Source organism: Quercus robur, chromosome 11 (assembly GCF_932294415.1).
Source record: "Quercus robur chromosome 11, dhQueRobu3.1, whole genome shotgun sequence".
In the NCBI taxonomy this organism is placed as follows: Eukaryota; Viridiplantae; Streptophyta; class Magnoliopsida; order Fagales; family Fagaceae; genus Quercus; species Quercus robur.
The window spans coordinates 38,445,628-38,473,611 of record NC_065544.1 but is presented as its reverse complement, the minus strand read 5'-3'; the positions used below and the strand labels follow the sequence as shown (position 1 = coordinate 38,473,611).

The 27,984-nt window shown below is 36.8% G+C and overlaps 3 protein-coding genes across 5 annotated transcripts; all 3 read right to left on the bottom strand.

Moving 5' to 3' along the window:
* Positions 1 to 60: 60 nt before the first annotated feature.
* Positions 61 to 2,152, bottom strand: LOC126705009 (receptor-like protein 11). Its single transcript, XM_050403975.1, has 4 exons — positions 1,624 to 2,152; positions 1,435 to 1,506; positions 1,235 to 1,304; positions 61 to 1,147 (listed from the first exon to the last, which is right to left on the bottom strand). The coding sequence occupies exons 1-4, from the start codon at positions 2,150 to 2,152 to the stop codon at positions 61 to 63; spliced, it is 1,758 nt and encodes a 585-aa protein (XP_050259932.1).
* Positions 2,153 to 13,842: 11,690 nt separating this feature from the next.
* Positions 13,843 to 17,244, bottom strand: LOC126705716 (ferredoxin--nitrite reductase, chloroplastic). Its single transcript, XM_050404879.1, has 4 exons — positions 16,747 to 17,244; positions 15,878 to 16,232; positions 15,019 to 15,307; positions 13,843 to 14,762 (listed from the first exon to the last, which is right to left on the bottom strand). Exons 1-4 carry the CDS (start codon positions 17,105 to 17,107, stop codon positions 14,022 to 14,024), a joined length of 1,746 nt encoding a protein of 581 aa, XP_050260836.1. The 5' UTR covers positions 17,108 to 17,244; the 3' UTR covers positions 13,843 to 14,021.
* A 1,911-nt stretch (positions 17,245 to 19,155) lies between these two features.
* LOC126704548 (uncharacterized) lies at positions 19,156 to 24,793 on the bottom strand. 3 transcript variants are annotated; one of them, XM_050403519.1, is made up of 3 exons: positions 24,668 to 24,793; positions 24,487 to 24,552; positions 19,156 to 21,410 (listed from the first exon to the last, which is right to left on the bottom strand). In XM_050403519.1, exons 2-3 carry the CDS (start codon positions 24,489 to 24,491, stop codon positions 19,808 to 19,810), a joined length of 1,608 nt encoding a protein of 535 aa, XP_050259476.1. In that variant the 5' UTR covers positions 24,492 to 24,552; positions 24,668 to 24,793; the 3' UTR covers positions 19,156 to 19,807. The 3 variants fall into 3 exon arrangements, with proteins under 3 accessions (XP_050259476.1, XP_050259477.1, XP_050259475.1); XM_050403520.1 differs by having other exon boundaries at positions 19,156 to 21,433; positions 24,668 to 24,761; XM_050403518.1 differs by having other exon boundaries at positions 24,487 to 24,740.
* Between the last annotated feature and the right edge of the window lie 3,191 nt (positions 24,794 to 27,984).

The following is a 27,984-nucleotide window of genomic DNA, read 5'->3' as shown; positions in this document are numbered from 1 at the left end:
ATGAATGCAGGGAAATTAAGCTCCGTTAGCTTTGGTGGTATCTCCCCAATCAACTTGTTTCTAGAGAGGTCCAGAGATTCTAGCTCTGTCATGCTTCCCAGTTCCCAAGGACGGTGGGATTTGACCGGTAAGATCATTGTTTGAAAGATTGAGCAAATGAAGAGCTTTTAGATTTCCAATTTCTTCTGGGATTTTCCCTTCAAATCGATTGCTTGAGAGATCTACGGCTGATAAGGTATCTTGGATCGAGTGATAGTTTAGCTCTTTTCCTCTGTTTGTTATTGTAAATGAGTAACTGAATTGTGAATCCCACCCTTCTCCGCTGAAACTTGCTTGCATGTATGTCAACTGTGTTGTACTCTCAAATGTTTTCATGGCAGTCCAATGTTGAAAGTACCCCGAAGGCAAATTTCCTGAGAAATCGTTGTGAGAGATGTCAATGATACGTAACATGGGGAATGCATGATTGGTTTCAGGATTCCTTATTACACCATAGAACCCATTAGAACGCAAAACAAGAAGCTTCAGCTGGGGAAGAGTTCCCAACCAAAACGGAAAGGTATCATTGATCTGATTGGTGCCGACATGAAGATACTCTAGCATGGTGCAATTAGCTAGTGATTTTGGTAGCTGACCCTGTAACTGGTTCTGACTCAAGTCAATCATCCTTAAGCTACTTCCCTTTGCCCAAGTTTTTGGGATGGGGCCGTAGAAGTTGTTCCCACCCAGATCGAATACTGACAAAGAACTACTGAAGTTTCCTAAACAACGAGGAAGCGTGCCACTCAAATTGTTATCAAACAAAAGTAGTTCTTCGAGTGAACTCACATTGCAAATCAATGGTGAAATTTCTCCCTTCAATGAATTATGCTCAATGCCATAACGCTTGGTAGATGGTGCTGGAATTGGGAGCGCTCCTTGAAGCATGTTACCACCAAGCGTTAAAAGTTCTACAATACGCCATGGGAGAACGGCTGGTGTTTGCTCAAAGGCCGTCAGAAAGTTTCCATCAAGAAACAGAGCCCGAAGAGCTTCTACACTAACATTATACATCCATTTGGGTATTAAGCCTTGAAAATTGTTGCCTCTTAGATCCAGCCAAATCAAGTTGCTTTGGTTTTTCAAAAAAACTGGGAACTTGCTTAAGCTGCAAGAACCCAATGCTAGAGAGTGAAACTGTGGAAGCGTGTCATTTGAACTGGTTTTGGTAAGTACGTACAAATTGTTGGATTACAGCATAAGTACACTTAAATTTTTGAGCTTAAGAAACACGTCTAGCTCCACCATCCCACTCAAGCGATTTTCTGAAAAATCAAGAAACTCAGCATTCTTTGAGTTCAGAGAATGAGCTCGGAATTGAACCTTCCAAGTGATTGTTTGAAAGGCCCAAATAAGTTAGTTGGGTCAGGTTTGACAAGGAAGACGGGATGTGACCTGTAAAAGTGTTATCTGGGAGGTCTAGGAAATTGAGTTGGGTGAGGTTACTGATTGAAGGCGGGATAGATCCTGAGAAATTGCAATTACCAAGATCTAAGAAAGATAAAAAATTAAAGTTTCCAATTGAAGCCGGTAGTTCACCAAATAAACTTGTTTGTCGAAGACTTAAATACTCGAGGGAACTACTTGTGTGAAGTTCGGGCAAATGACCAGTAATGTCTTGATTGTCTCCTATGCTAAGACGTTGTAGGTTTGGTAGGTAAAATATTGTGGTTGGGAATTCTTCATACAGTGCACAGTTATCTAGACGGAGATCCGTCAAGAAAGATAAATTTGCCAAGCTTTGTGGTACTCGTCCAGAGAACACAGAATGGGAGAGGTCGAGATATGCCAACCTCGAAAAATGGCCAACTCGAAATGGGATTTGAGAGTAATTGAAATGATTATAAGCTAAGTTAAGCTTTTGAAGTTGAAGAAGGCGGAAAAGGCTGCTGTTGGAGTCAAAAGAACCATAGAGACAGCTTCTGCTGAGATCAAGGCCAATCACATGACCTGTGTGCTCGTCGCACTCAACCCCGTCCCATGAGCAGCAATCATTTAGAGTCCAGGATGAAACCTTAGGATAGCGATTTATGGAAGCAGACTTGTTTATCATAAAGCTATCTTTGAATTGCAACAAGGCTAACCTCTCCTCTGCATGGCAGTTTGGCTGCATAGAAGACAAAGATTCAGCGAGTAAAAGAAGTAATGAGAGAGAGAAAAACAGCCGCGTGGAAATGAACTTATACAAATAGGTAGTGCCCACCATTGATTTCCAACTTTTCCTTCTTTTTTTTGGTTTGTTGTAAACTCTATGATACGAGAAGAGTTGCAATTGAACGGCTTTTATAGATATAGGACTTTGTATTATGTCTGTTAAGCCAAGATGTGGATGAGGATTAGCATCAGGTAGAATACACTTTTTTTTTTTTTTTTGATTGACAATTAGAATATACTTTGATTTGCAAAAAAGGTCTAATTTATTTTATAGCTTTATGGTAGAAATTGTTTTCGATGTATCAAATTAGTGCGTCTCTAAAAGTAGAAAATATATGGTGTTTCTGTAACATGCATCCTCCCCTTCACATGGGGGTGGACTCCACCACATATGAGGGGAAGATGCATGTTAAGGAAACATCATATACCAACTCCACTCAAGGGAACCAAAGGTTGTACTCGAACAAAAAAGAAAGTTAAACGAACGTTCCGGCTTTACACAAAGGCATAAAGTCGTTGTTTCACACTTTAACTAAAGTGCAATAGTTTTTGCTTTTGTTTTATTTTTTATTTTTATTTTTAAAAAACAAATACATACTAGCAAGTTTATCTCTAAACTAGTTTAAAGAGAAAAATTTTCAAATTTCTCATTTTTTTTTTTAGATGTGAATTTTGAAAATCTAATTATTGAATTTAATATTCCTTATGTTCTTAACATGCATATCAAGGGTCAGGGTTCAAGTTTCCAGGAAGAAATTTCATACACATATACACTTAGATTATTCTAGAGTAGAATTTCTATCTTGATATGCATGAAGACAAAGTTTAGTTACAAATATCTTTTTATTGAAGGCAAATTTTGGCAAATCCACCATTAGATTATATCTTCTTATATTCTTCATGTTTGCAAAATTTCTAGAAAATCAAATATCAATAGCTATGTTATCAATAAATTGTTCAAATTGTAAGTTTTTATATGTAGTTTAAAATTATTATCAAAGGTACTAAAATTTTTTAATGGGGCTTAATACAAAGGTTGTACTAATTTTTTTTAAGAGTAAAAGTACATTCTCGCGTTACAAAAAGTCATTGTCTCACACTTCAACCAAAGTTTGACAGGGATTTTTTTTTTTTTTTTTTTTTTTTTTTTTTTTTTTTTTTTTTAATTTTAAAGACAAACAATTGCGCACACACATGTATGGAAGAGATAATAGGAGGTGAAATTACATGCACTTAATGCATGATAAATTTTTCTGAGATAATGGGGCTTAATACAATGTGTTCTTCAAGAATATAGTACTTAAGATACTGTTCTTTAGGTTTCCATCTTGAATTTCTTTTATTTGCTGTCTATTTTAATAGCTAGCTTAGCAAACAAGAGAAATAACGATGTCTCTTCTTGTTTTCTTTTCTTTATTTTTTCCTAGCAAAGACTAATCAACTTAAGATTTAGAAGAAAACCAAATTGATTCAATTCAAGGCTTCGAACCACATATTGATTTGCAAGTAAATCAAAGCTTGAGACACAAGAAAATCAAATAGAAATTATGAATTCAAAAAATTACTCAAAAGAAGAAAGCTAGCATTTTTTTTTCCTTTTTCCTACATTCTCTCGTGAACCAAGCATGGTTTTTCCTTGGCAACCAAATAGAATTTTCAAACTAGAGTTTGATTTACGGATTAAAAAATTGCGAATTTAGAAGATTACGCAAGAAATCGAGAGATATCAAAAAATGTTGAGAGCTCTCTCACCTTTAATGATAAACCAAAAGGCAGAGATCTAAGGAGCCAAATGTGCCCTCAAAATCACCAATGCATACACGAATGTTCGCTGGGGGGGGGGGGGGGGCATGGACGGGGTAGACTTGGACATTGGGGGACAATGGTACCCCCTAATTTAAAAAAAAAAAAAATTAGTATATGCATAGGTACTAATTTTAGCAATTTTGTTATATAAAATTACACTTTGCTCCCATAACAATGTCATTGATTCTTTTAAGAGTAATGCCATAATCACAAACTTTCCTACAACATTTTTGCAAATTGTTGAGGTAGTAAATTCTTATTGTTTCGCATCTAGGCTCACTACTTACATCACTTTATTAATTACCTATAACCACTCACCACATTAGCAATTTGTAAAAAAAAAATTTGTAACTCTAGTATTTTCCTCCTTTTAAAGGCCGTAGAAAAACTTATAGGTCTAAAATCTAGAACAAAATATACAAGCCCAAAAAAATTATCCCAACAACAAAAATCACCAATAGTAAAACTAAAAATAATTAATCTCAATCAACCAATTTTATCCAAAACAAACTACCCGCCCTTTAAAAAAATTTATATAAAATAATTTTGTCCTTACCAGCAGCATACAACAAAAGTATACAAAAAAGAATAAATAAAAAATTAGACAGAGAAAGTGTGTATTGTTGGTTACACCTAGGGTTGTCCAAGGGTTGGTCTGGGTCAGGTTTATGCCTAACCTGGAACTGACCCGATGGAATCAGGTGGTAGAAAATCTCACTCATCAACGACCGAAAAGGAGATTGGATTGGATCGGATCGAATTGGTTTTTGGGTGAGGCAGATCGGGTTTTAGTCGAAATCGCAGGCAGCAGATCTTGGCAGGGTTGCGATCGGAGATGGTGGATCTAGGCTGAGCTACACATGAAGAAGACAGATCGGGGCACGACTAAGACAGATCAGGGCACAGTGAAGGAGATCGAGCATGGTGAGGAGGGAGATCGGGCATGGTGAAGATAGATCTGAGAGTGGCAAACGCAGATTTGGACGGAGGCAAAGGGGTGGGTAGTCGGGTTGGTTTGGATCGAGTTTTGGAAATGTGGAATTGCCACTCGGCCGAGAAACGACGGGTTTTATGGGTGAGTCGGGTGACGGTTTCCAATGGATAGCCCTATTTACGCCATAAAGATAGGAGAGGATTTTGGAGAGGATTTTGAAGAATAATAAGTGTAGGAGAATAAACTTATTAAAAAAGAAAACCTAAGTTGTAGTTTTTACTAAGCCTGAGATAGGCAAAAGTTGGAGAGATCTGAATTGAAAGAAGAAGAAATCGGTAGATTTGCTTTTCTAACAAACCTGGAGAGGAAAAAGGAAAAAATAATAATAAAGAGATGGAGTTTTATTAACATTGTTTATTGCACTACTAAAATAGACAAATGTCAAAATTTTAAAAGGAGAATCTAAGGAATGTTTTATACCTAAGTTTTGCCCTTATTTGTATAATGTGAGACAAAAAGCTAAAAATTAGCTTATTTTCAAAAATCAGAAAGTTAAATGATTTAAAAGAAAGATAAGACAAAAAGTACTCTAGCTTCCACAAACAATACATAAAATAAGCAAAAAACTAGGTTATAGTCAAATGCCAAACGCACCCTCCAAACTGCAAAACTAGATCCGATTTGTACTGCCTTTACCACCACAATTTTAGTCAATCCGATCTAGTAATTGTCAATTTTTGCCGCCCTTACCACCACGACATCAAGGTCGGAGACATTGACGCCTGCCACCTTACAGTTGCTCGTTAGTCGAAGTCTAAACTCTAGAGGACTATGGTAGATAGGAGAGAAGGGAGGGGAAGGGGGTCTGTGCGTGGAAGAGAGAAGAGGGGTGCAAGGGATTTGTATGTGGGGGTGGGAGGGCTGCTTCAAACATACAAAATATTTTACCAACAAATTTCATTTATTTAGACTTTTCCAGCAATTACTCTAACTTGGAACTTTATTTATAGCAACTCATCATCTTCAATTTTTCATTTATTGAAAAAAGAAATAAGTTTTGACCTCGAGTTACAATGTTAAATCAATAAAAGAAATGAAGGAGCCCACCAATATGGAAGCAAATAATTATAGCAAAACGTAGTTTCATATTTGTAGTAGATAATAACAAGCAAACCTCCTCCATAATAATCCTTAATGCCCTGTAGGCTAAAAGCATTGAGCCCCCTTGATTTGTTCATCTCTTTCAAGAAGTCTGTTGATGTGGGTCGTGTGGCTTGAATTACCAAAGCCCAATTTGGTCATCTAAACCAAATACAAGTTGTAATAGGAAACCTCTTCTGCCGACTTTAATATATATATATTTATTGTATTAAGTGCAGCAGTGTGATGAGATAATTCCTAAAAACCTAGCAGCCGCATAAGAAGAAGAATAGAGTTTTCTTGTCTTGTGGGTGAGAGAGAGTCAGGGTGTATTGGGATTTGGGTTTCTTGAGAGTGTTATTGTGCACTATTGTATCTCCCTATTTTTTATAGTGAAATTTCTCCGTCGTCTCTGTGGAGGTAGGCAGTTTGCCGAACCACGTAAATTCTTGTGTTCTTTGTGTGTGCTTGTTATTTAATTTCCGCTTATTTACTGTTATTGATTTAAGTCTTGGGGTGCTATCTGCACAACAAGTGGTATCAGAGCCAGATTAGGATTCAATCCTTTGAATACAGTAAAGATGTCAAGCACAAAGTATGATGTAGAGAAGTTTTGTAGTAAGGGAAATTTTTCACTTTGGCAAAGGCGGATGAAGGATCTCCTAATTCAACAAGGAGTTCATAAGGCCTTGCTTGGGAAGGAGAAGAAACCGGAAACAATGAAGGATGTAGAATGGGTAGAGATGGATGAGAAAGCAGCTAGCGCTATTCGCCTCAACCTTGGTGATGAGGTCATTCACAACATCCTAGAAGCAAAGACCGCAAAGGAGGTTTGGAAAAAACTAGAAGGTCTTTATATGAGAAAGAATCTGACGAACAAGTTGTACATGAAGAAGCAACTGTATAGTTTGCATATGAAGGAGGGTTCTGATCTGTTGGAGCATCTCAACACGTTTAACATGTTGAACACCCAACTGTTAAGTTTTGGGGTGAATTATGAGGACGAAGATAAAGCGTTACTCTTATTAGCATCGCTTCCTACTTCTTTTGATCATCTAGTAACTACATTGATGTATGAGAAAGAGACTATAGTACTCGAGGAGGTGACCAGTGCTCTTTTGTCACATATAAAGATGAAGCAAGATTGCGATGGTTCTCAGGCTGATGGACTTATTGTAAAGTCTAAGTCAAGCAATAGGGGTAGAAGCAGGTCAAGAGGACGGAACTTTAACAGGAACAGATCACAGTCTAAATCACGTGCAAAGAAAGGTGTAGAGTGCTTTTATTATCACAAGAAAGGGCACTACAAGAATCAGTGTAAAGAGTTAAAAGAGCATTTAGAGGAGAAGAAGAATGGAAAGAAGCCCCTAGAATCAGCTAGTGTTGCTGAAGAAACATCAGATGATAGTGAAGTTTGTGCAGATTTACTTTCAGTTTCATCAAGTAACACTGTTCTATTGGAATCTTGGGTTTTAGATTCAGCATGCTCATATCATATGACTCCAAAGAAAGATTGGTTTGACACGTATAAGTCTTACAACGGTGGTATGGTCCAAATGGGTAATGATGCTACATGCCCGGTTATTGGAATTGGTACCGTGAAGATCAAGATGTTTGATGGAGTTGTGAGAGTTCTTAGTAATGTCAGGCATGTTCCAGATCTTAGAAAGAATTTAATTTCTTTAGGAGTATTAGATGATTTGGGCTATTCATACTCATCAAAGGGTGGAATCATGAAGATTACCAAAGGTACTTTGATGGTGATGAAGGGACAGAAAGTAAGTACGCTTTACAGATTGATTGGGAACACAGTTGTAGGAAGAGTTGTAGTCACCACTCCAGTGGAGTCTAGCACTGACGACACAAAATTATGGCATATGCGATTTGGCCATATTGGTGAACGTGGTATATTAGAGTTGCACAAGAGAAATTTATTGAAAGAGGTGAAGACATGCAAGCTAGACTTCTGCAAGTATTGTGTGTATGGGAAGCAGCATAGAGTCAGTTTCAAGACAGGCTCTCATACAAGTAAGGGTGTTCTTGATTACATTCATTCAGATGTTTGGGGTCCAGTATCAGTTTCTTCTCATAGTGGTGCTCAGTACTCCGTCAGTTTCATTGATGACTACTCTAGAAAGGTATGGATTTATTTTATGAAGCATAAGTCTGATGTGTTTGGCATATTTAAAAAGTGGAAAGCACAGGTTGAAAATCAGACTGGTAGAAAAATAAAATACCTTAGACCAAATAATGGACTAGAGTATAAAGATAAAGAATTAATAAGATTTTGTGAATTAGAAGGCATTACTCGTCACTTCATAGTTAAAGGAACTCCATAGCAGAATGGGGTTGCAGAGAGAATGAATAGAATCTTAGTAGAAAGAGCCAGATGCATGAGATTGAATGCAGGGTTGCCTAAGGTATTTTGGGTAGAGACAGTTAACACAGCAAGCTTCATTATTAATAGATCTCCATCATCAGCCATTGATTTCAAGATTCCAGAAGAGGTTTGGTCAGGTAAACCAGTTGATTATTCGAGTCTAAAAATCTTTGGTTGTCCAGCTTATGTGCATGTGCAGAGTGGAGAGCGTTCTAAATTGGATTCAAAGTCAAGAAAATGTGTATTTCTTGGTTTTGAAAAAGGTGTTAAAGACTACAGGCTTTGGGATCCAATCTCAAAGAAAACGGTGACCAGCAGAGATGTCATATTTGATGAAGCCTTTATGTTAAAACAAAATGAAGCAGAGACATGTGATGATAGTTCACAGGAGAAATTAACTGTTAAGGTGGAGCTTGACGAGAATAGTTCACCTAGAGATAAGGGTGATGTTGAGATTGATCCACAGCTACAACAAGAAGAGTCTTATTCAATTGCTAAAGGTAGAGAGAAGCAGGTTTACAAAGCACCACAGAGATATGGCTTTGAAGACATGGTTAGTTTTGCTCTCGTAACCAGCGGTGGAGATCCATTCACTTTCAAGGAGGCTACAAATAGGAAAGACAATGATAAATGGCTTGTAGCAATGTCAGAAGAGATGGAGTCACTACAGAAGAATAAGACTTGGGAATTAGTGAAATTGCCCAAGGGAAAAAAGGCTATTGGTTGCAAGTGGATATTCCGCAAGAAAGAAGCATTGTCAGAAAAGGAAGGTAAAAAATTCAAGGCACGGTTAGTGGCAAAGGGTTACTCACAGAGAGAAGGAATTGATTATAATGAGATTTTTTCACCAGTTGTGAAGCACACCTCAATTCGAGTAATCCCAGGATTTGTGACAATGCATGACATGGAGTTAGAGCAGCTAGATGTGAAGACCGCATTCCTCCATGGAGATTTAGAAGAAGAGATTTACATGCAACAGCCTGAAGGCTTCAAAGAACCTGGCAAGGAAGATTATGTTTGTTTGTTGAAGAGATCATTATATGGCTTGAAGCAGTCTCCCAGGCAATGGTACAAACGGTTTGATTCATTCATGGTCACACATGGGTACATGCGTTGTGAGTATGATTGTTGTGTTTATTTTAGAGTACTTGCTGATGACTCTTATATATTTCTTGCTCTGTATGTTGATGACATGTTAGTAGCTGCAAAGAGTAAGCAAGAAATTGTGAAGTTGAAGTCTTTGTTGAGTAGTGAATTTGACATGAAGGATCTTGGAGCTGCCAAGAAGATCCTTGGGATAGAAATTCATCGAGATAGAGGGGCTGGTAAATTATGGTTATCTTAGAAGGGATATCTTAAGAAGGTGTTAGAGAGGTTTAGTATGCTTGATACAAAACTTGTTAGTACACCGCTTTCTGCCCATTTTAAACTGTCCTCATAGTTGTGTCCAAGTTTAGATGAGGAGTCAGAGTATATGTCTAAAGTGCCATATGCAAATGCAGTTGGGTGTCTTATGTATTTGATGGTGTGCACAAGGCTTGATATTTCTCATGCAGTCAATGTGGTTAGTAGGCATATGACAGATCCAGGCAAAGAGCATTGGAATGCAGTAAAGTGGATCTTTCGATATCTTACAAGCACTCATGATTTCGGTATCCTATTTGATCAGAGAGCTAGTACAGAAGCTGTGGGTTATGTGGATTCCGACTATGCAGGGGACCTTGATTCTAGAAAGTCCACAACAGGCTATGTGTTTAGGTTTGTTGGTGGCCCAATTTGCTGGAAGTCGACACTACAAGATGTAGTTGCTTTATCCACTATAGAAGCAGAATATATGGCGATGACAGAGGCAGGAAAAGAAGCCGTTTGGCTTAGTGGACTGGTTAATGAGCTTGGTTTCAAGCAGGATAGCATGGTGCTACATTGTGATAGTCAGAGTGCAATACATTTGGCGAAGAATCAGGTATATCGTGCAAGAACAAAGCATATTGCTATGCGGTATCACAAGATTAGAGAATGGGTTTCGTCTGGTGATATTTCTTTGTCGAAGATTCTCACTAGTGAGAATGCCTCTGATATGTTAACAAAGCCAGTTCCAACATACAAGTTCAAGCACTGCTTGGACTTGATTGGTGTTTGCAGCTTGTGAGCCCTAAAGGGCTAAGGTGGAGGCGATGGAGGAGTTTGCTCGTGTAGCTTGATCAATTCAAGCCAAGGTGAAGATTTGTTGATGTGGGCCGTGTGGCTTGAATTGCCAAAGCCCAATTTGGTCATCTAAACCAAATACAAGTTGTAATAGGAAACCTCTTCTGCCGACTTTAATATATATATATATATATATTGTATTAAGTGCAGCAGTGTGATGAGATAATTCCTAAAAACCTAGCAGCCACATAAGAAGAAGAATAGAGTTTTCTTGTCTTGTGGGTGAGAGAAAGTCAGGGTGTATTGGGATTTGGGTTTCTTGAGAGTGTTATTGTACATTATTGTATCTCCCTATTTTTTATAGTGAAATTTCTCCGTCGTCTCCGTGGAGGTAAGTAGTTTGCCGAACCACGTAAATTTTTGTGTTCTTTGTGTGTGCTTATTATTTAATTTCCGCTTATTTACTATTATTGATTTGAGTCTTGGAGTGCTATCTGCACAACAACGTCCTTATGTTTACCCTATCTCCAACCAAAAATAAATTAACAAGGTAACCGATACCTACTACCTAGTGATAAGTGATTAATAAATTCTTACCACTTTTGTGGTCAATTGCAGTAGGCTTCAAAGAACGAATGGTGACAAACTTCAAATGGTGAAGCTGTAAAGTTCTTCTGTAACTTCCATTATTACAAAGGGTGTAAGTGTTCCTAGAATGGAAAGAAAGAAGTGTATATGGAATTTAGGGAATAGCAATGAAGAATTTGAAAGCAAGTACTTGAAATTGAATTGTCATATAAGAAGCGCACGGGAACATGAGAATCTACAGTTTGAGGGAACCCTTGCCAGCCAGGAGGCATCATCCTAAGCTCTAGGAAACAAGCTCTTAAGCAACACATGTAAGTTCTTTTCCATGTCCAATTAAAAATAGAAGATTAATCCCTTTTGTCGTTTACATTTTCTTTTTATTTTTATTAAGTAAAAGTACTGATGCCTATCATCTATCTCCATACTATGATGCTCACCATCTGTACAATTTTATGACTGATCTTTAAAATATTAAATAATATTACTTGCTTCAAATTGCATTGGTCACTTGCAAGAAGCAAGCCACTCTTCACTTCACTCGAATGCAATGTGATTCCACTGAAGCCACAGATTATATCCCCTAGCTCAAATGAGCTCCTGCTATATTGTTATTTTACATAACAACTTGTTCATTGTGTACTTGAATTTCCATTTAGTGGAATACAGTTTATGTCTGTCCTTTTGGCAAGGAAGAGGGGGAAAATTTTCACTGTATTGTTCCATAAAGACTTGACGCAGAACTACTTCACGATTCAGTGAAGAAAGCCATATTCGAAATAGATCAAAATGGGAGTCTCCAAGCATGAATAGTGGCTCTAGTACAAGTGTAATCATACATGTCCTGAACCACACCTCTCCAAAGCATCAAGAGCATTTGATAGATTTCAGCAACACAAATGCAGAAGTGTGGGTGGAGGAACTAGGAAAGCGCTGGGGGCTGAGGAAAGGAACTAACCAATCATTCACAAAAATGTTGGTCAAGATGACTGTCAAAACTTTAATGGCATAGCTTTCTGAAAGTAGGTGGCTACAGATGTATCAGTACCACCACAATTGGAAGCCCCAAATGAAGATTATGCATACTATGCTAATCTAGAGGCTCATGTACAACAAGAATTGTCTTTGATCGAAGACAATGTGCCCGAGGCAGAGGTTTAGGTCTTGTTTTTTCTTTTTTTCTTTTTTTTTTTTTTTTTTTTTTTTTTTTTTTTTTGTTTTTTGTTTTTTGTTTTTTGTTTTTTGTTTTTTTTTTTTTTTTTTTTTTTTTTTTTTTTTGTTTTTGTGATAAGTAAAAGTAGTGGTTTAGGTCTTAGGAATTGTCAATTTGCTTCCTCTAATAGTTAAGTTTTCAAGTTATCGTTTTAGTAGGTTTTTCACAAATTTTAGTCCACACATCAACTTCTAAAGTATGATTACGAATTGTACCTGCTCAGAATACAACTAAGCTAACATCGACCTGATGCCCAAGAATTAAACCTGGTCATCTAACAACTTTGGCATTCTAGGCTCGCCAAAAAAGTCAAGCTTAGAGCCCGTTTGGAATGAGCTACAAGTTTCAGCTTATTTGAGTTTTTTGTTTTTTTTTTGTTTTTTTTTTTTTTTTTGTAACTATTTATGGACCTTATTGTACTTTTTGGTACTATTCATAGGTCTCATTGTACTATTCAACTATCTTTTAACCTTATTTTCTATACTTTCAATAAAAAATTTTCAGTTTCAACTAAATAAGCTGTTCTGAAACCGACCCTTAGCGAGTAACCTTTTCAGCTACTATTAAGGGTTGGAGGTGTAAAAATGGTGTAAAATGACTGAAGTTTTTGTTTGAGAGGGGCTTTTCTATAGAAAACGAGAGAGAGAGAGAGAGAGAGAGAGAGAGAGAGAGAGAGAGAGAGAGAGAGAGAGAGAGAGAGAGAGACAGAGAGAGAGAGAGAAGAAGAAGAAGAAGAAGAAGAAGAAGAATTTTTGGGAAATTTGTGCATGAATTTCCTAGAGGAGGGGGGGGGGGGGGAGATTTTATAGGGGAAAATGAAGGGCAGCTGGCTCACACCATGGTGTGCACTAGCTGTAGCACCAGTTATAATGCCAATTGCCACTCCTCATTCTTCCAAAAGCTTCTCCATTCTTCTTTTCTTCTTTTCCGATTTTACATGGATATAAATATAAATATCATACTACGTTACAAAAAAGTTTTAATTTCTCTTGAGGACTTGGTTCAAGCCAGACTAGATTTTTAAAGAATGGGAAATCTAGGTACAACTTTTTGGTGTTATACCCTAAGTTCTTCTTGGGTGAACACCAGTGAATGAAGACATGCTATAAATAATAATGTTAAGAGGGAGTGATTAATATAATATACTTGGATCCAAACTCGTAAGCTAAGTTTTGTGCTAATGTGGTGTCAAGTCAAATTGGAGTTTGCCCAAAGTTCTCCCCATTAGTTCTCCACTAAAATTCAACTACATAATTATATTGAATTTTATTCTCCTTGAGAAATTTGACACTAGTTGTGTTGCATTGATTTAAGGCATTGTAATTAAATTTTTCCTTTTTCCTTTTGTTTTTTGTTTTTGTTTTTGTTTTTTTTTTTTAATATTGAATTTTATTCTCCTTGAGAAATTTGACACTAGTTGTGTTGCATTGATTTAAGGCATCGTAATTAAATCAACCTTTTTTTCTATTTTATTTTATTACTTTCATGTTACTATCGAACTCCTACAAATTATTTCCATTAACAAGTGAACCCCATACCATACCAAAACTATCAATGAGACCAACATGTCAAATGTTTTGCACATTGGTAAAAGAACAAAATGAAATGTTTCTAGGCTATTTGAATCAATCCTCCCTTTCTTCCCTCTCCCTCAGTACAGCTCCAAAATGTTTGACCATAATGTCCACTACTAAGGGGACCAAGTCCTTGCATGGAACACCCTTCTTGTAAACATCTCCCAAATGTGAGTCACTCCCAATTCTGCCTCCCAAAAAAACATCAACACCTTCACAAGGCTTCCCATTCTCATCCCTTGCCATACACCCCATGAAACCAATATCAGCCACTTGTACCTGCCCACAGCTGTTTGGGCAACCAGTCCAGTGCATCCGAACAGGTCGAGTCACTGCCACTTGCCTCTCAACTTCCTCAGCCACCTTCAAGGCCCTGACCTTTGTCTCTATAATTCCTTGCCCACAGAATTGGTTGCCAGTGCAAGCCACCAACCCTTTCATGAGAAGAGGGGGTTCTGGTAAAAACCTGTTTTTCAATAGAGGCTCTTTAAGTAAGGCTTCAAGCTTTGAGTTCTCAATATTGGGAATTATGATGTTTTGCTCCACAGTGAGCCGGAGTTCTCCCGAGCCATATGTGTCAGCTAAACGAGCTAGTTCATCCATGTCATCTGCTTGGACTCGACCTACAGGAATGTGAACACCCACAAAACTAAAACCTTCTTGTTTCTGTGGATGGACACCAAGATAATCTCTCCTTTCCCATTGCTTCTGAATTAGTTCTTGAGGAGAAGCTGTCTCCAGCTCTTGTTGAGGCATTCTTTTCACTACCTCTGACCTGAATCCTTCTATGCCCTGCATTTAGTTAAATTGCATATAATAGTCATGTGAGTGTCATAATCAAATCAGAAATTTGATTAAACAGTGCATACTAGAAAAATTTGACTCTCTCATCCTGGTACTCTTTGGAATTTGGAATTCTACTGAATGTTGTGAAATTTGTAAATAATTCTTTGAAAATCACAAAAAACCGGGTAATATATAATCCATAATTATCAGGGATGTATCATAATGGTTCAGAAACATCATAATTAAGAAAATGATTACTCACAAGTTCATCAATCAACCACATCATTCTTGTTTTCTGTCTGTTCCCTCTGGTGCCAAGATCCCTATAGGCCTCTAGTATGGCTTTGCACACTGGGACCACATCATCTGCTGAGACCCAGGCATCAAGAGGGACTGCCTCTGCACATCTCTTGGGACTAAAGAAGCCACCCACCAGCAAATTGAAACCAAATCGTCCGTCCTTTATAGCTGGCATGTAAGCAAGGTCATTGATGTGAGGATGCTCAAAGAGATCATGAGAACCCACTACACACACATTCCACTTCCTTGGCCTGTTCAGACGGAAATTGACAAGAACTTGTCACAAACAATGATACAAATCGCTTTCATGCTTATTCCTAACATTTATGAACTCCTATTTGACCTAATAAGACCCTCTATTCAATAGCCTAAGTATCAAATTTTGTGTCAAGCATAGGCCACTATTTCACGAATAAAAGAGCATGCACATCCTCAATTTTTTTGAACAATAACAAATTAGTCCTTATTTATTCATCTAACATGTGGCAATTTTACAAAACGTTTTGAAATTCCCTAGCAAAATAGAAAGAAGGAAAAAAAAAATTGAAAAAACCAATATAATTAGAATAAAGAAACCACATATCAATCATTGCATAGTTGAATTTTCCCATCCCAATATTTCCAAGCTCCTTACTATGCATACATAGGGGCATAGGGCCATGACCAAACACTGGGGTTATACCTGATACAGAATTTCTAGATCACTGATAAGCTCCAAATACCAACCATAAATTAGGAAAATTCATGTATGTAAACTCTGAATCAGAACAAACAAAAAAAGAAATATTTTTACTGCAATTGAGGGGGCTAGAGAAACTTACAAGTTAGTGATGGCCTGATTACCACATGAGTTGGCAGTGATATATTGTGACAACAAATCGGTGTAAGGCCGTGTATCAACAATCTCAAGTGGGTCAACGCCAGCAAGGGGGTTCCCAACAGGATTTCTCACATTATCCATTCCACTCTGCAGGCTTGTCAAGCCGACTTCTGCAAGACCTTTAAATATTTCTGGCACATCGGGTAGTAACACTCCACGAATTTGCCAATTTTGCCTCGTTGTCACATCTGCACACCCTTCCTTCCCATATTTCCTAATCACACTCGCTAAGTATCGAGTTTGTGCACTTGTTGTTACCCCATTAGGTAGTTTTAGTCTCATCATAAATCTACCATCTGATCATCAAGAAAAAGGGAGAATCCTCAAAATTGTTATCTTAATCTATAATAAGATTTTCACCAAACATCAATTATTTAACATACATTATATCTTGTATCTTATTTCTTCCCTCCAAAATTTATCCAGCAACAAAACAAATTAGTAAAAGGGTAGCCAATCATCAACTTAATCTGAGTCACACAATATTATTGTTAATAAGTCAAAATATCAATATCAATTTTCACTTTTCAGTTCCCGTTGCAGAAAGAAGAAAGCAGTTCAAAAGCTAATATATCTTATGCAATTCACATAGAAAATTTCAAACCCACATACAATCTAATCAATTCATAAAACCCAAACAATCAAAACCATGTACGAGGCATTCGTGTGAGTAAAATAAGAAAAATGAATTCATTCGGCACAAAACACACTCCACTTCATTTCTAGTCAAATATAATAACTGGGGAAAAAAGTCAGGAAAAGACAAACAAAGCAAATAAGAAAGAAACATGTTTTGTTGGTATGACTTACACTGATACTTCCTCCTGTGGAAGAGACCAAGCCACTTGAGCCTGACATCGATATCATCCTTAGTAACCTTAGCTTTCTCAAGCTCCTCCAGAGGAATGTTCACCAATTCTTGTAGTAGCCCCTCTTCCATGAAAAACTTCATAGGCTCTTTCTGAAGCTTCACTTTCTCCTGAACATTTATGCCTTCCCTGAAATTTTCCTTCAACACCCAGTACCCTTCTCTCTCTTCTACTCTTGGCTCCAGCCTTGATAATTCCACTGGTCTTTCAGCCTGAGTGGCTGCCAGCCTTGTACTGCTGGGCCATGCAGAGGTGGAAGAAGGCAATGAAGGTGAGAGAAAACGCACAGAGAGAGATGACATGATGGTTTGGACTTAGAGTAATAAGATTGTGATGAGGTTATAAACTGAAGCAAGTGTGTAATGATAGTTTGAGAGTCGATGGCTGCCATTTTTGTAGAGGGTAAGGTGGAATATGCATATGGAGGACCAGGACCTTAGGAGATGCGAAGAGGTTACCTATTTCGAGTGACGTTTGAGAGGTGCCAAGGGCCACTTTTTTTGCTTGAGATGTGGAAGACCAATTGAATACTACTACTGCTTCTGCTGTATTGTGGTACTATTATTATTAAAAAAAATAAAAATAAAAATGTTATTTGTTCATGTGTTGTTCGCCCTTAGCCCCTTACTACTAAAATTGTATTTATTTAAATAATTAATATAAGATAGTGTAATGGAAGATATCAAGAAGATATTTAATTGAGCTTTTATCTTCTCCAAACACAAAATTGACCTTATCCGATGCTCTAAAGACATTAGTTTAGAAAATATTATTAAAATTTTTCATGAAAAAAGAAAAAAATAATGACTTATTTTTACAACTTTTTATGTTTTCGGTAAAAGTGGTATTAAAACTTTTTTAAAATAGTCAATTAACTAATGGCCTAAAAATACTCATTAACGTAATCTTATATTATTTCGCTCGAAGAATTAAAAATTAAAAAAAATTAAAAAAAAAAAAAAGAAGCTTAACTTTGTAATTATCACCGTTTTCGTCCGATGATGATTTATTGATTTTATACAGAGTCCAAAAATATCTCCAGCTTTTTGTCCCGTCCGAGGTTATTATCCACAGTTTTTGAAGATGTTGTTTTGGTAGAAAAGGAAATTTTTTATTAAAGAGATAAGAAGCAGTTACAACAATTCAACACTAAGAGAAGAGTATAGTCTGTCTTAACACATGCCCATGTTTATCAAAATATCAATAGGGGTTTCAGAAACAACAAAAATCTTGTTTGAGGATTAGTCCCTCTCCTTACTAGTGTTTCATTAGATTTGTTAGCCTCACTGAAGTAGTACTTAACCCTCAGCTGACGAATTAAGCTCATCAGTTCCCTGAAATCAGGCATAAGATAAGAGATTTATCTAATTCACCTTCCACTGCTAATAAATGTAATTGAGTGCACAGTTTGAGACTATCTCTAAATGTGCAGAGCTCTGCAACCACATTGGTGGCTATACCAATAGTTCTCGAGTAGTCGAGTAGCCTCTCCTGCGAGTCCCAAGTTTTCCAATGATGAGCCATCAGAATTGAGCTTGAACCGGTTGACATCCAGCTTAGACCAATAACACTCAAAATTACTCCCTCCGTCCCACTTTGTTTGTCCTGTTTGAAAAGTCAAACTTTTTAAGGGGACATCATTTATTGTCTTGTCTACCTTTTAAAAATGTATAAATTTCCAAAACTACCCTTAAATAAATTTATCAAAAAATTGAATTAGTAAATTAATAGGGGTATAATAGGAACATTAGTATATTAATAACTTTTATTTTTAGAAACAGGACAGTATTTTGGGACATCCCAAAATGGAATAGAGGACAAACAAAATGGGACGGAGGGAGTAATTTACAGCTCGATGACAGTTATGTTTGGTATGTTGGAAGACAGTTTTTCCAATGATTTGGAGCAAAGATAATGACTCAATATATGTGAAATGCAGTAAAATGATCGCAATGACCTGAGAATTACTAGCTTTGTCACCATATCCAGACAGTAGGAAGATCATAGAGAGAGAGAGACTGTCCAAATGCTTGACATCTCACACAGTTAAAGCACTAGTAAAAGAAGTGAGAAATCAAATCCCAGCACCTAAGGATGAAGAATTCACACTAGTAGTACATTGTTGAGTTTATCAGGACAAAACATGCTAACTATGAATACAGAATGTTTACTGCAATTATGATGTTAGCTATCTAAAATTTCAGGATACTGGAATCAATTAAGTTTCTTTAAGTTCTGAGCAAAGAGAACAAAGCAACGATGGAGGAAAAAGCGGTTGAACAGAAGGATAAGCAATTTAGATAGGTACAACAGTCTGAACTTCTAGTATTCAGTTGGGGACACTCAAACATTGGAAATGAAAATCAAATTTATACTGGAAATTCAACAATAAGATACAAAAACAACGTGCAGGTCAATTTACATCCAGATCTACATTAGCAGCAGATCAGTCATGGTGCACAAGTCTTACATGGAAATTTGCAATACTAAAAACTTCAAATCCATGCAGGACAAACTGAAAGGAGATAAGTTTGACTTTCCTATTATCTACTGAGAAAGTTTTGGGGAAGCGAAAGAGTAAACAACAATTACGTTTTTTTTTTTTTTTTTTCCTATCTTTTTTGGATTAAAATACCTTTTGATCTCTCTTAACCTTTTTTTCTATCAAGAGTTACAATTTAAACCTTCAACTTTAAATCCGTTGTCAATATGACCCCTCTGTTAAGATCCATCGATGAGATGTTAATTGTCCCAAAATGACATCGTTTTTCTTTTCTTTCCTGGTCAAAATCCATGTAGTTTTGGGATATTTAACTGCTCACTTTTAACAGATTTTATTGGAAGGGCAACATTCAATCGATTTTAAAGTTGAAGTTCTAAATCACAACTTTTGATACTGGGGGACCAAAATGATATCAACCAAAAGCAAAAGAGACCAAAAGACTTCCCCTCTATATATTAAGAAAATAAAATGGTAACAACAATCTCAGCTGCTTTATTTTTTAGCCACCAACTGCAGCCAAGAACTTCCTCTTGGTTAAGGGTTCTTCATGCAAAACCACCACATCTCCCAATTTCTCCAGCAGACACTCTAGCCGATCCACACCAAATCTCTGATATTCCAGTGGTTTCTTGTACCGTTGTTCATATATCGCCTCAAAGCAACCTAGAAAAATCCGACAAGAATAGCTGACTAGAATCTCCTGCAACTCATGCTTGAACTGCTCAAGACCATGATCATCAATTTCTTCACGAGCTGCTGTTCCCTGATTAGTATTTCCTTGGCTCCTGCTCACATCATTTTCTTCTATGACCACTCTCTCTTCATCTGAGAACTCATCTGAAGAGCCACCACCTGTAACAATATCCATACTCTCTTCCTGGGTCCCTTTTCCTTTCTTATCCTTCCTAGTCAAAATCAAAGGAGGTGCACTAGGGCCTGCCTTCCAATTTCGTAGATAAACAAACTTCTTATGGCCTTTCCCCTCTACAAAAAGTGAGTCACTCATCTTCTTGAAAAGATTTACAAGCTTGAATGCCCCATACTCTGCTACATAAAGAGGCCGCCCAAAAAACTTCTGGTACTCGGCTGGAACTCGGATCAGAGGCAGGCATCCCCCTGAAAGTTCCAGCATTTTTACCAACTGGCCCTTCAGACCATTTAGGTCTCCAGGCTGTACCCACAAAGTAGATTCTATCTGATCACCAGAAGAAACAACACCTCCTGAAACTTCATTCAAACCAGAAGGAAGACTCAGTGACCTCAAAGTTGTAGGATAAAATGGCAACATTGAAGAATTACTGTTGTATTCAGTTAAAGATTGTGACACTATTGATAGATCCCTTGAATTGTAATAGTTTTGTGAGAACCCCCTATATACAATTGCTTCTTCTTCATTTTGGCCTTCAGGGTTCTCATTGATTTGGCATCCCATAAGAGACCCAGCAATGTCAGCTACTGCTCCACGAGGGGGCATTAAATACTTTGTTGGGGGTACAAAGCCTTCTCCACGAGCCACACTAGGCCAGTCCCAAACAAACTTACCAGCATTACAGAGGGCAGATGAAACGCCAACCCCAGAAGGGATAACAAGGATCACGGTATATCCACGTTGGCCAAGTATGTGAAGTGCAGGAGCGAAATCTACATCACCAGAGATTAACATGATGGAGGAAGGTGGAGGGTTGTCAAGGGCAAAGAGAAACATGTCAACCAAGATAGCCTTGTCAGCAGCATCCTTTCTCCCATTTGGAACATCTATTAGTTTGACACCAGTTCTCTGACAGCCCTCTCTGAGTCTCCTGGGAAAGGCATTAAAATCTCCATAGGCAGAAAACATCATAACAGCTCCTTTAATTACAGGGTGAACCCGCAAAGCCATTCTAATATTACCACCTACATCTTCAGGGCGGACATCACTTGGAACAGGGCAATTCTCAATGTCCCACAGGATAGCGACAGGACCATCTGAGGCACTTCGACTTTGATGGCTTAAAGAAGGTGGAAGCATGTTCATGTTTGAATCCGCCATATGTGTGGCCTTTTGTTCAGAGGATTCTGAAGACGCTATTGATGTTGATGCATTCGGATTAGCCATCATTGACCTATAAAATAAAATCAAAGGTTCCTGCACATCAGAAAATGTAATTAAACAACAGTCCTAGGCAGCACTAGTGCATGTCAAGGTAAAATGATGCTGGCCACCCCAAGATCTTAAATTTCATTGCTACTGAACCAGCAATGTCTAAACTGAATTCTACATGTTAACGTGGGCAAAATCTGGCAAAAAACCAAAACTGAAGGATTATATGTTCTTGTTCCTTTAATCCTAGATCCTCATCAAGCACACCAAGAGACTACTTCGTACCAGCTTACTTGGTTTTTTCTGAATGTTAGTTAAAATATGGTTGTACCTAGAAAAATTGTGGCTTAAAAAGTTGTACATAAGCATATAAGCTAAAAAAATAAATGAAAAAGCTGATGGCAAACAGACTTCACCAACTCCACAGTATAGGGAAAACATATTCATTTGTATGGAAGAAGATTGAGAAATCAAGCATGTTATGATAGGCCTAGATTAGACGTCACAACCAACCCCATTCATCTCTGATAATCATAATTCTCATATGAAACAAAAGGCTTAAGCCTCATTCAAATAATTACTAGTTAAAGCTAAGACAATGATGGTCTGCATTGCAATATGCACATCACAGAATATGGTATGCCATTCAGGAAGGCAAAACTTTGTGACCTATGCCCATGAAAATTTTTACCAAAAAGGCTAACTTCTCAGGGATATCCACTTTGGTCAAAATGATGTAAATCATGCTACATTATAGCTCTAGAATGGTGCAGCCAGCAAAACATCAGCCTCACACTGAACCAAGATCTTGAACATTCCTTGCATTTGCATTACAAATTTAGAAAGTTCTGTGTGTTGAGAGCAGAATGTCGAATATAAGAATTTTATGGCAATGTGAACAGAAGAGAACATTTATTCATCATTACATTTATGTTTCTTCACCACAAATCATCTACTAACCTTGCTACAAAATTTCCACGCAAAACAACCAGATAATTGGAATAAAGATGCTGAATAGCTGATGTTTTAGGTCAGAAAAGATTGAATTGGAATAAAGATGCTGAATAACCGATGCAGAAATTGCAAGCCATTAAAGTAAACAAATCCTATAGAGAGAAAGAAAGTTGACATGTTCAACCCAAATCTGCATTGACACACCAGTCCTAAGTACCTTGATGATGTAGAATCTTTAAGAATTCAGAACTACAATGGATTTCTTGATGAGTTCTTAACAGGTTCTTGAAAAAGGATTGATATTTAAGGGTTTTAGGTTAGAAAAGATTGAATCTTGATGGCTGTTGGGGATGAAACAGGGCATAGAACTGAAAACAAGATACTAGGCAAATACCTAGGCTTTCCCAAGCAATCACACTTAGGTAGGAGAAGGCTAGCACACCCTCAAAGCTTAAAATAAACTGCTTGAATTTTATTAGAATCAATGTCACTATGAATACAATAAAGCCTTTAAATAGGCTATTACTAAACCCTTTCCTAGAAGGGTTCTTAGAATGACTAGGATTAAATAACAAACAAAAAGGACTTAAATAACTTCTAAATCAAATAAGAAAAGGACTCAAAACATAAAATAAGACTCATGGCCTTTGGTACAGCCAAGGACAGCCCATTCCAGATTTCTGTAAATTACCAAATTGCCCTTATTCTAGTAGAGCTTAAATTAAAACTGATCCAGCAGCAAATAAGTAATAAAATTAGACTTGATTCAACTTTAGAATGACTAGGCAAGGTCCCAAGAGAGATCTCCATCATCTAAAACTTCCCAAATTAAAGCTTGAGCACTAGAACCAGCTTTCCCTTGTCTCTTATATGGGCAAAGTTTGGCTTCAAACATGTTTGGATCACTAGGCTTCAACCCCCAATAGGAAGATGGTATGTGTCCCTGTCATGTGAAATGCACATGACAGGGACACATGTCAACTTCTTATAGGGGCGCCTAAGGCTCCAAACAAATGTTTTCCCTCTTATAGGTCTTTAAAGTGGACTTCCACTTATGCTCCCCATCATTCAATGATAGTGTTTGTTCAAAAACCCCCAAGTGTACATACCAACTAAACATAAACCCTAACGAAGTTGGAAGTTATGGAAGATGTGTTAATTCTAGACCCACCAAAACTGGTTGTTATAACTTATGAACCATATGGTGGCAACATGGTATCAATAGAAAAAGGATTAGGCTGAACCCCATAGTTTGCATAACACTTAAGACTAGAGTCAGCAATGATTAAATCATAATTAGAAGGTTTCTAATATCCTGTTGTTTGCATTACGGGTCTAATTATAATAATAATTGCATAGCCACTTTGTTGATTAAACGAATTAAATTGATTTTACAAATAAAAGCATCCCCACATTATTAGAGAATATATTGGCAAGGAAAGACAAGTATAGCCAACGTAGCTAGAGCAAGGTTTTTCTATATGCAAAGCTGGGTTACACACCAAAAGTAGCATGTTATACAATGAAAGAGGCCTAAACCCGGCACTTGTCCACAGAAAAAGCATAAATCAGATTCCCAAGGTAAACAATGTTTTAATAGTATTGCCATATTTCAGATTTTGCACTAACATGAAACTCACTACAAAGCTTCAAAGAGCCTTGTGGCTCAACCGGTTGGCACCTCCTGATGTTTCCAATGGATACATCCAAAGTTCAAATCCTCCCTTCCCCAACTATCGAATTATCAGAAAAAACGAAACTACATGATTCTGCCACAGGTGGGCTAACTAGACTAATACCCCAAAAAATAATTAAAAACAACTACAGGGTATTTCTGCAAAGCGGTTTCTAGGAAATGGGTTGGTCTTAGAAATTCTCTTTATCAATACCATTTAATAGGTTTATGATTCAAGAATACAATAAAATAAAATAAAAACCCTTCTCTTTTTTTTTCCACTCCAAAGCATGACCTAACTTCCAGCTTTACTTCTTTTGATATAATAGTATAGCAGTATCAGATTAGAGAGACTTGTAAGTCTATTCGGTTAGAATCGAAAATCACCCAATTCCCAATTTAGCAATTTTGATTAGAATTAGAACTTCAAAAGAGAAATTAATACTATCAAAAAGAGATTAAAGGGTACCTCATATTAGTCCAGAGCTCCTCTTTAGCTTACCTTACAGTCCTCAGAAACAAAAGCACTTAGATCCTGAAGAACAATCAAAAGCCTAAGCGATCTATAATCAAAAGAGAGATCTAAACAACAAAAATAAATAAAATAGTGCGAGAGAGAGAGAGAGATGGCTGAGAAACAATAGAAGAACCTTTTGGTTTTGGTTTTGGCTTTGGTTATGGTATGTGGGATTTTTTTCTCTTACAAAACTGGAATTTTAGGAACTGAACGATTTTACTAGATTAGGACTAAACAGTAGTGGAGCTCTCCGTATATTGGGCTTTAGAGTCGAAGCCCATAAAACATTATAAACGTGGCAACAGTACTCACACGCCCACACCGACTTTCAGTGTTAAACTAAAATTAAAAATACATTGCCCAAACAGGAAACATACCAACAGTATAGATAAAGGCTTCTTCTATATATATATATATATATATATATATAAAGGCTGTGTTTTTTGATTGTTTCACATGAAAATAATTTTCGACCCTACAATATTTTTTTGGTGAAAACATTTTTTGGGAGAATGAAAAAAAATCTCAAGTGTTTTATCGAGTTTTTGAAAATGTTTTAGAAAACATATTTCTACTACTTTAGTTTTTTCACATTTTCTCAGCTCCCATACGTTTAAAAAAAAAATTACATTCTCACCTAAAAAAATTCAATAAAATGGGTTTTAATTAGCTCAACTGGTAAAGTTTCTGATGGTTAAATAAGAGATCTAGGGTTCGATCCCCGCCTACATCAAAAACTGATTAATGTCTTGGTTCGAAAAATAAAGAACTATAATTAGGAACGAACGTCATAGGTTGAAACTTTCTTAAAAAAAAAAATCCAATAAAAAAGATATGTTAATAAAATAAAAATAAAAAAAGAGAGAAGTTAAGAGAGAGAAAAAGAGTGCTTGACGAAGGTGCGAAAAACAGATTTATGAGGTTGGTGGTGGTCACAAAACATAGTTCGATTAGGGAGGGTGGTGGTGGTTGCAAAATAGAGGCGCCAGAGTGGGTTGCAAAACAAGAGCGAGGGGAGGAGAAGAGAGAGATAAGTGAGAGAAAGAGAGCTAAAGGGAGAATCTTACCTGATCAACATTGGTAGAGAGTTGAGACATGACGCCTCTAGGTGAGTGATGGCAATATGGAAGGGCAATGAAAATGAGGCAACATTGTAACTAGAGAGGGAGGTGATTATGTGGATTGCATGAAATCTAGGGGGTGGTTGTTTGGGTGGTCAATAGTAGTGGTTAGGTAGGTCACACTGGTCTGATTGGGCCATGGGTGGTTCGCTATATTTGATTGGTCTGATGGTGGGCAATTGGGTGGGGGGTTTTGTTGCTAGAATGTGAAGGACTCTTGTGATGTAAAATTTTAGGAACGTAAAATTAAGGCATAAGATTAAGTTGACTAACGTTCAATTAGGGAAATATTTTATGAATGGAACAAAAGTGGCCTAATATGGAGAAAGTTACCTCCAAACCAGTTTAGAGGAAAATTTATTCAATCCACACATGTACTTTCAATTACATGACTTATTAAATGAGCTATGTAATTTGTTTAAATAATATACATGGAGTATGGATCATGAACAAAAGCCCAACCCAAGACTACGACCTGCTCCCTAAAACCGACTCGGCCCATATCGACACTACACTGAGCATAACCCTAAGACCAAACATTACTGAATGCTACCGAGCATAGCCATGGACAAAAGATAATGCCTTGAGGCGATCTGCCTGCCAAACATATCTCGGCATCAAGTACGAGTTCCAAGGATGTCATCTTAAGAACATGCAATGGGTCCTATCTAATTATGAATATAAAGCAAAGAGGGACCCACCTGCTTGGGGAAGGTTACCCCTCATGATGGTGAACCCACGATATGGAAGCTATAAAAAGAGAAAGAAGTCAAACTTCTTTTAGCTCCATCAAAAACCTGTTACACCATTTCATGGGCCTCCTATCGTGGGATAAACCCAACCCAAAATACAAGTAAATTGGGGGCCTTTGCCTAAGGTACACCATACCATTGGGTTCAGTTGCCACAGATAGTTTTATGACTTGTCATGTAATGAGTTGGAAAATTTCCTTTCGAACTAGTTTGAAAGAAAACTTTGTCCATATAATATATTTTTTAACTAGATCAAGTTACATCTATTAGTTTACCATTAAGTAATATTGCACAATCTAATAACTTTTATTAGACAAATATTTTGAATATCCCATTATTGACTTACATGTTCCCTATGTTTTTAATACATATGTCAAATTTCATGTCAATCTAACTATTCGATCTATAAACTCATCGGGCCAAGGATGGGTCGCAGTATTCAACTGGTTCAGTTGTGGGTAATTGGATGGGGGATTTTGTTGATAGAATGTAAAGGACTCTTCGGGTGTAAAATTTTAGGACTGTAAAATTAAGGCGTAAAAATATTTTATGCCAAAACAACTCCTATTTTAAGATCAACTTGAAAATATTATTAAGCTGACTAGCATTCAATTAGGAAATATTTTTTTTCAAATTTTTTATGAATGAAACAAAAGTGGCCTAATATGAAAAAAAAAAAAAAAAAAGAAAAGAAAAAAAAGAAAAAAAGAAAGAGTTACCTCCAAACCGGTTTAGAGGAAAATTCTTAAGTAGTTCTTCTATGTTGACACCGAACACATTTGCTAAAAACCATGTACGAATCATCAACAACCTCAACAATAAATCCCTTAACTACCATTGTAAATTTGGAGATGATGATTTAGGCCTTAGAACTCTTGAACCCAAAGGAGGTTGGGAATTCTCTTTTTGCCTCCAGTGGATAGCTTTGATACTTTTCTTGTGCTATTTTCGATTTAAGAACTTCAATGCTGTTTTTGATGTGTATTCAGCATATCTTGAAAAGGTGTGTGGTGGGATCAATTATATTCTTCTTATATTATCCAAATTCGGCTCAAAATATAAAGAATTAAAGATGCATGATTTGTAACAATAATTATGAATGTAATGAAAAGTTTACAAATCTAAAGAAATAAAAAGTTATGATTTGATGGAAATTTTATATTTATTTTTCAACCTAATTAAAATAGTAGGTGTCGTTGACATCAACATCCACTTGACCTCTTTTTTTATTATTAAAAAAATAATTTCATAAGATAAGATCTATAGACCTTTTTTTTTTCCTTCAAATAAAATTCATGTTTGTGGAAATTCAACTGACATCCAAGTTACATTCAGCAAAAGTAAGAATAATCGAGGGTTGATATAAATCCAAGGAAATACTTTAGCGCACCTTATTGTTTTTTTGATATATTTTTGTGCTTATGGGTCTATTATTATTATTATTATTATTATTATTATTATTATTGGGATTTGTGTGGGGTCATAAAGCCAACTTCTTTGACCTTGACCCCAAGCTCTGAGCAAATGATGCACATTTGATGTTTTATATGAAAATTAAATATGCTGGTATGATTGCA

Excerpts from the sequence above, each read along its gene's own strand:
- LOC126705009 (XM_050403975.1), bottom strand. The coding sequence starts at position 2,152 with ATGCAGCCAAACTGCCATGCAGAGGAGAGGTTAGCCTTGTTGCAATTC. Across the intron at positions 1,507-1,623 it reads TTTGCCCGAACTTCACACAA|GATCTATCCCGCCTTCAATC; the intron begins GTAGTTCCCTCG and ends GCAATTTCTCAG. Across the intron at positions 1,148-1,234 it reads AATTTAAGTGTACTTATGCT|CTTAAGCAAGTTCCCAGTTT; the intron begins GTAATCCAACAA and ends GGGTTCTTGCAG.
- LOC126705716 (XM_050404879.1), bottom strand. The coding sequence starts at position 17,107 with ATGTCATCTCTCTCTGTGCGTTTTCTCTCACCTTCATTGCCTTCTTCC. Across the intron at positions 16,233-16,746 it reads CCACAGGAGGAAGTATCAGT|ATGGTAGATTTATGATGAGA; the intron begins GTAAGTCATACC and ends CTTGATGATCAG. Across the intron at positions 14,763-15,018 it reads TGTGGTTGATTGATGAACTT|GGCATAGAAGGATTCAGGTC; the intron begins GTGAGTAATCAT and ends AACTAAATGCAG.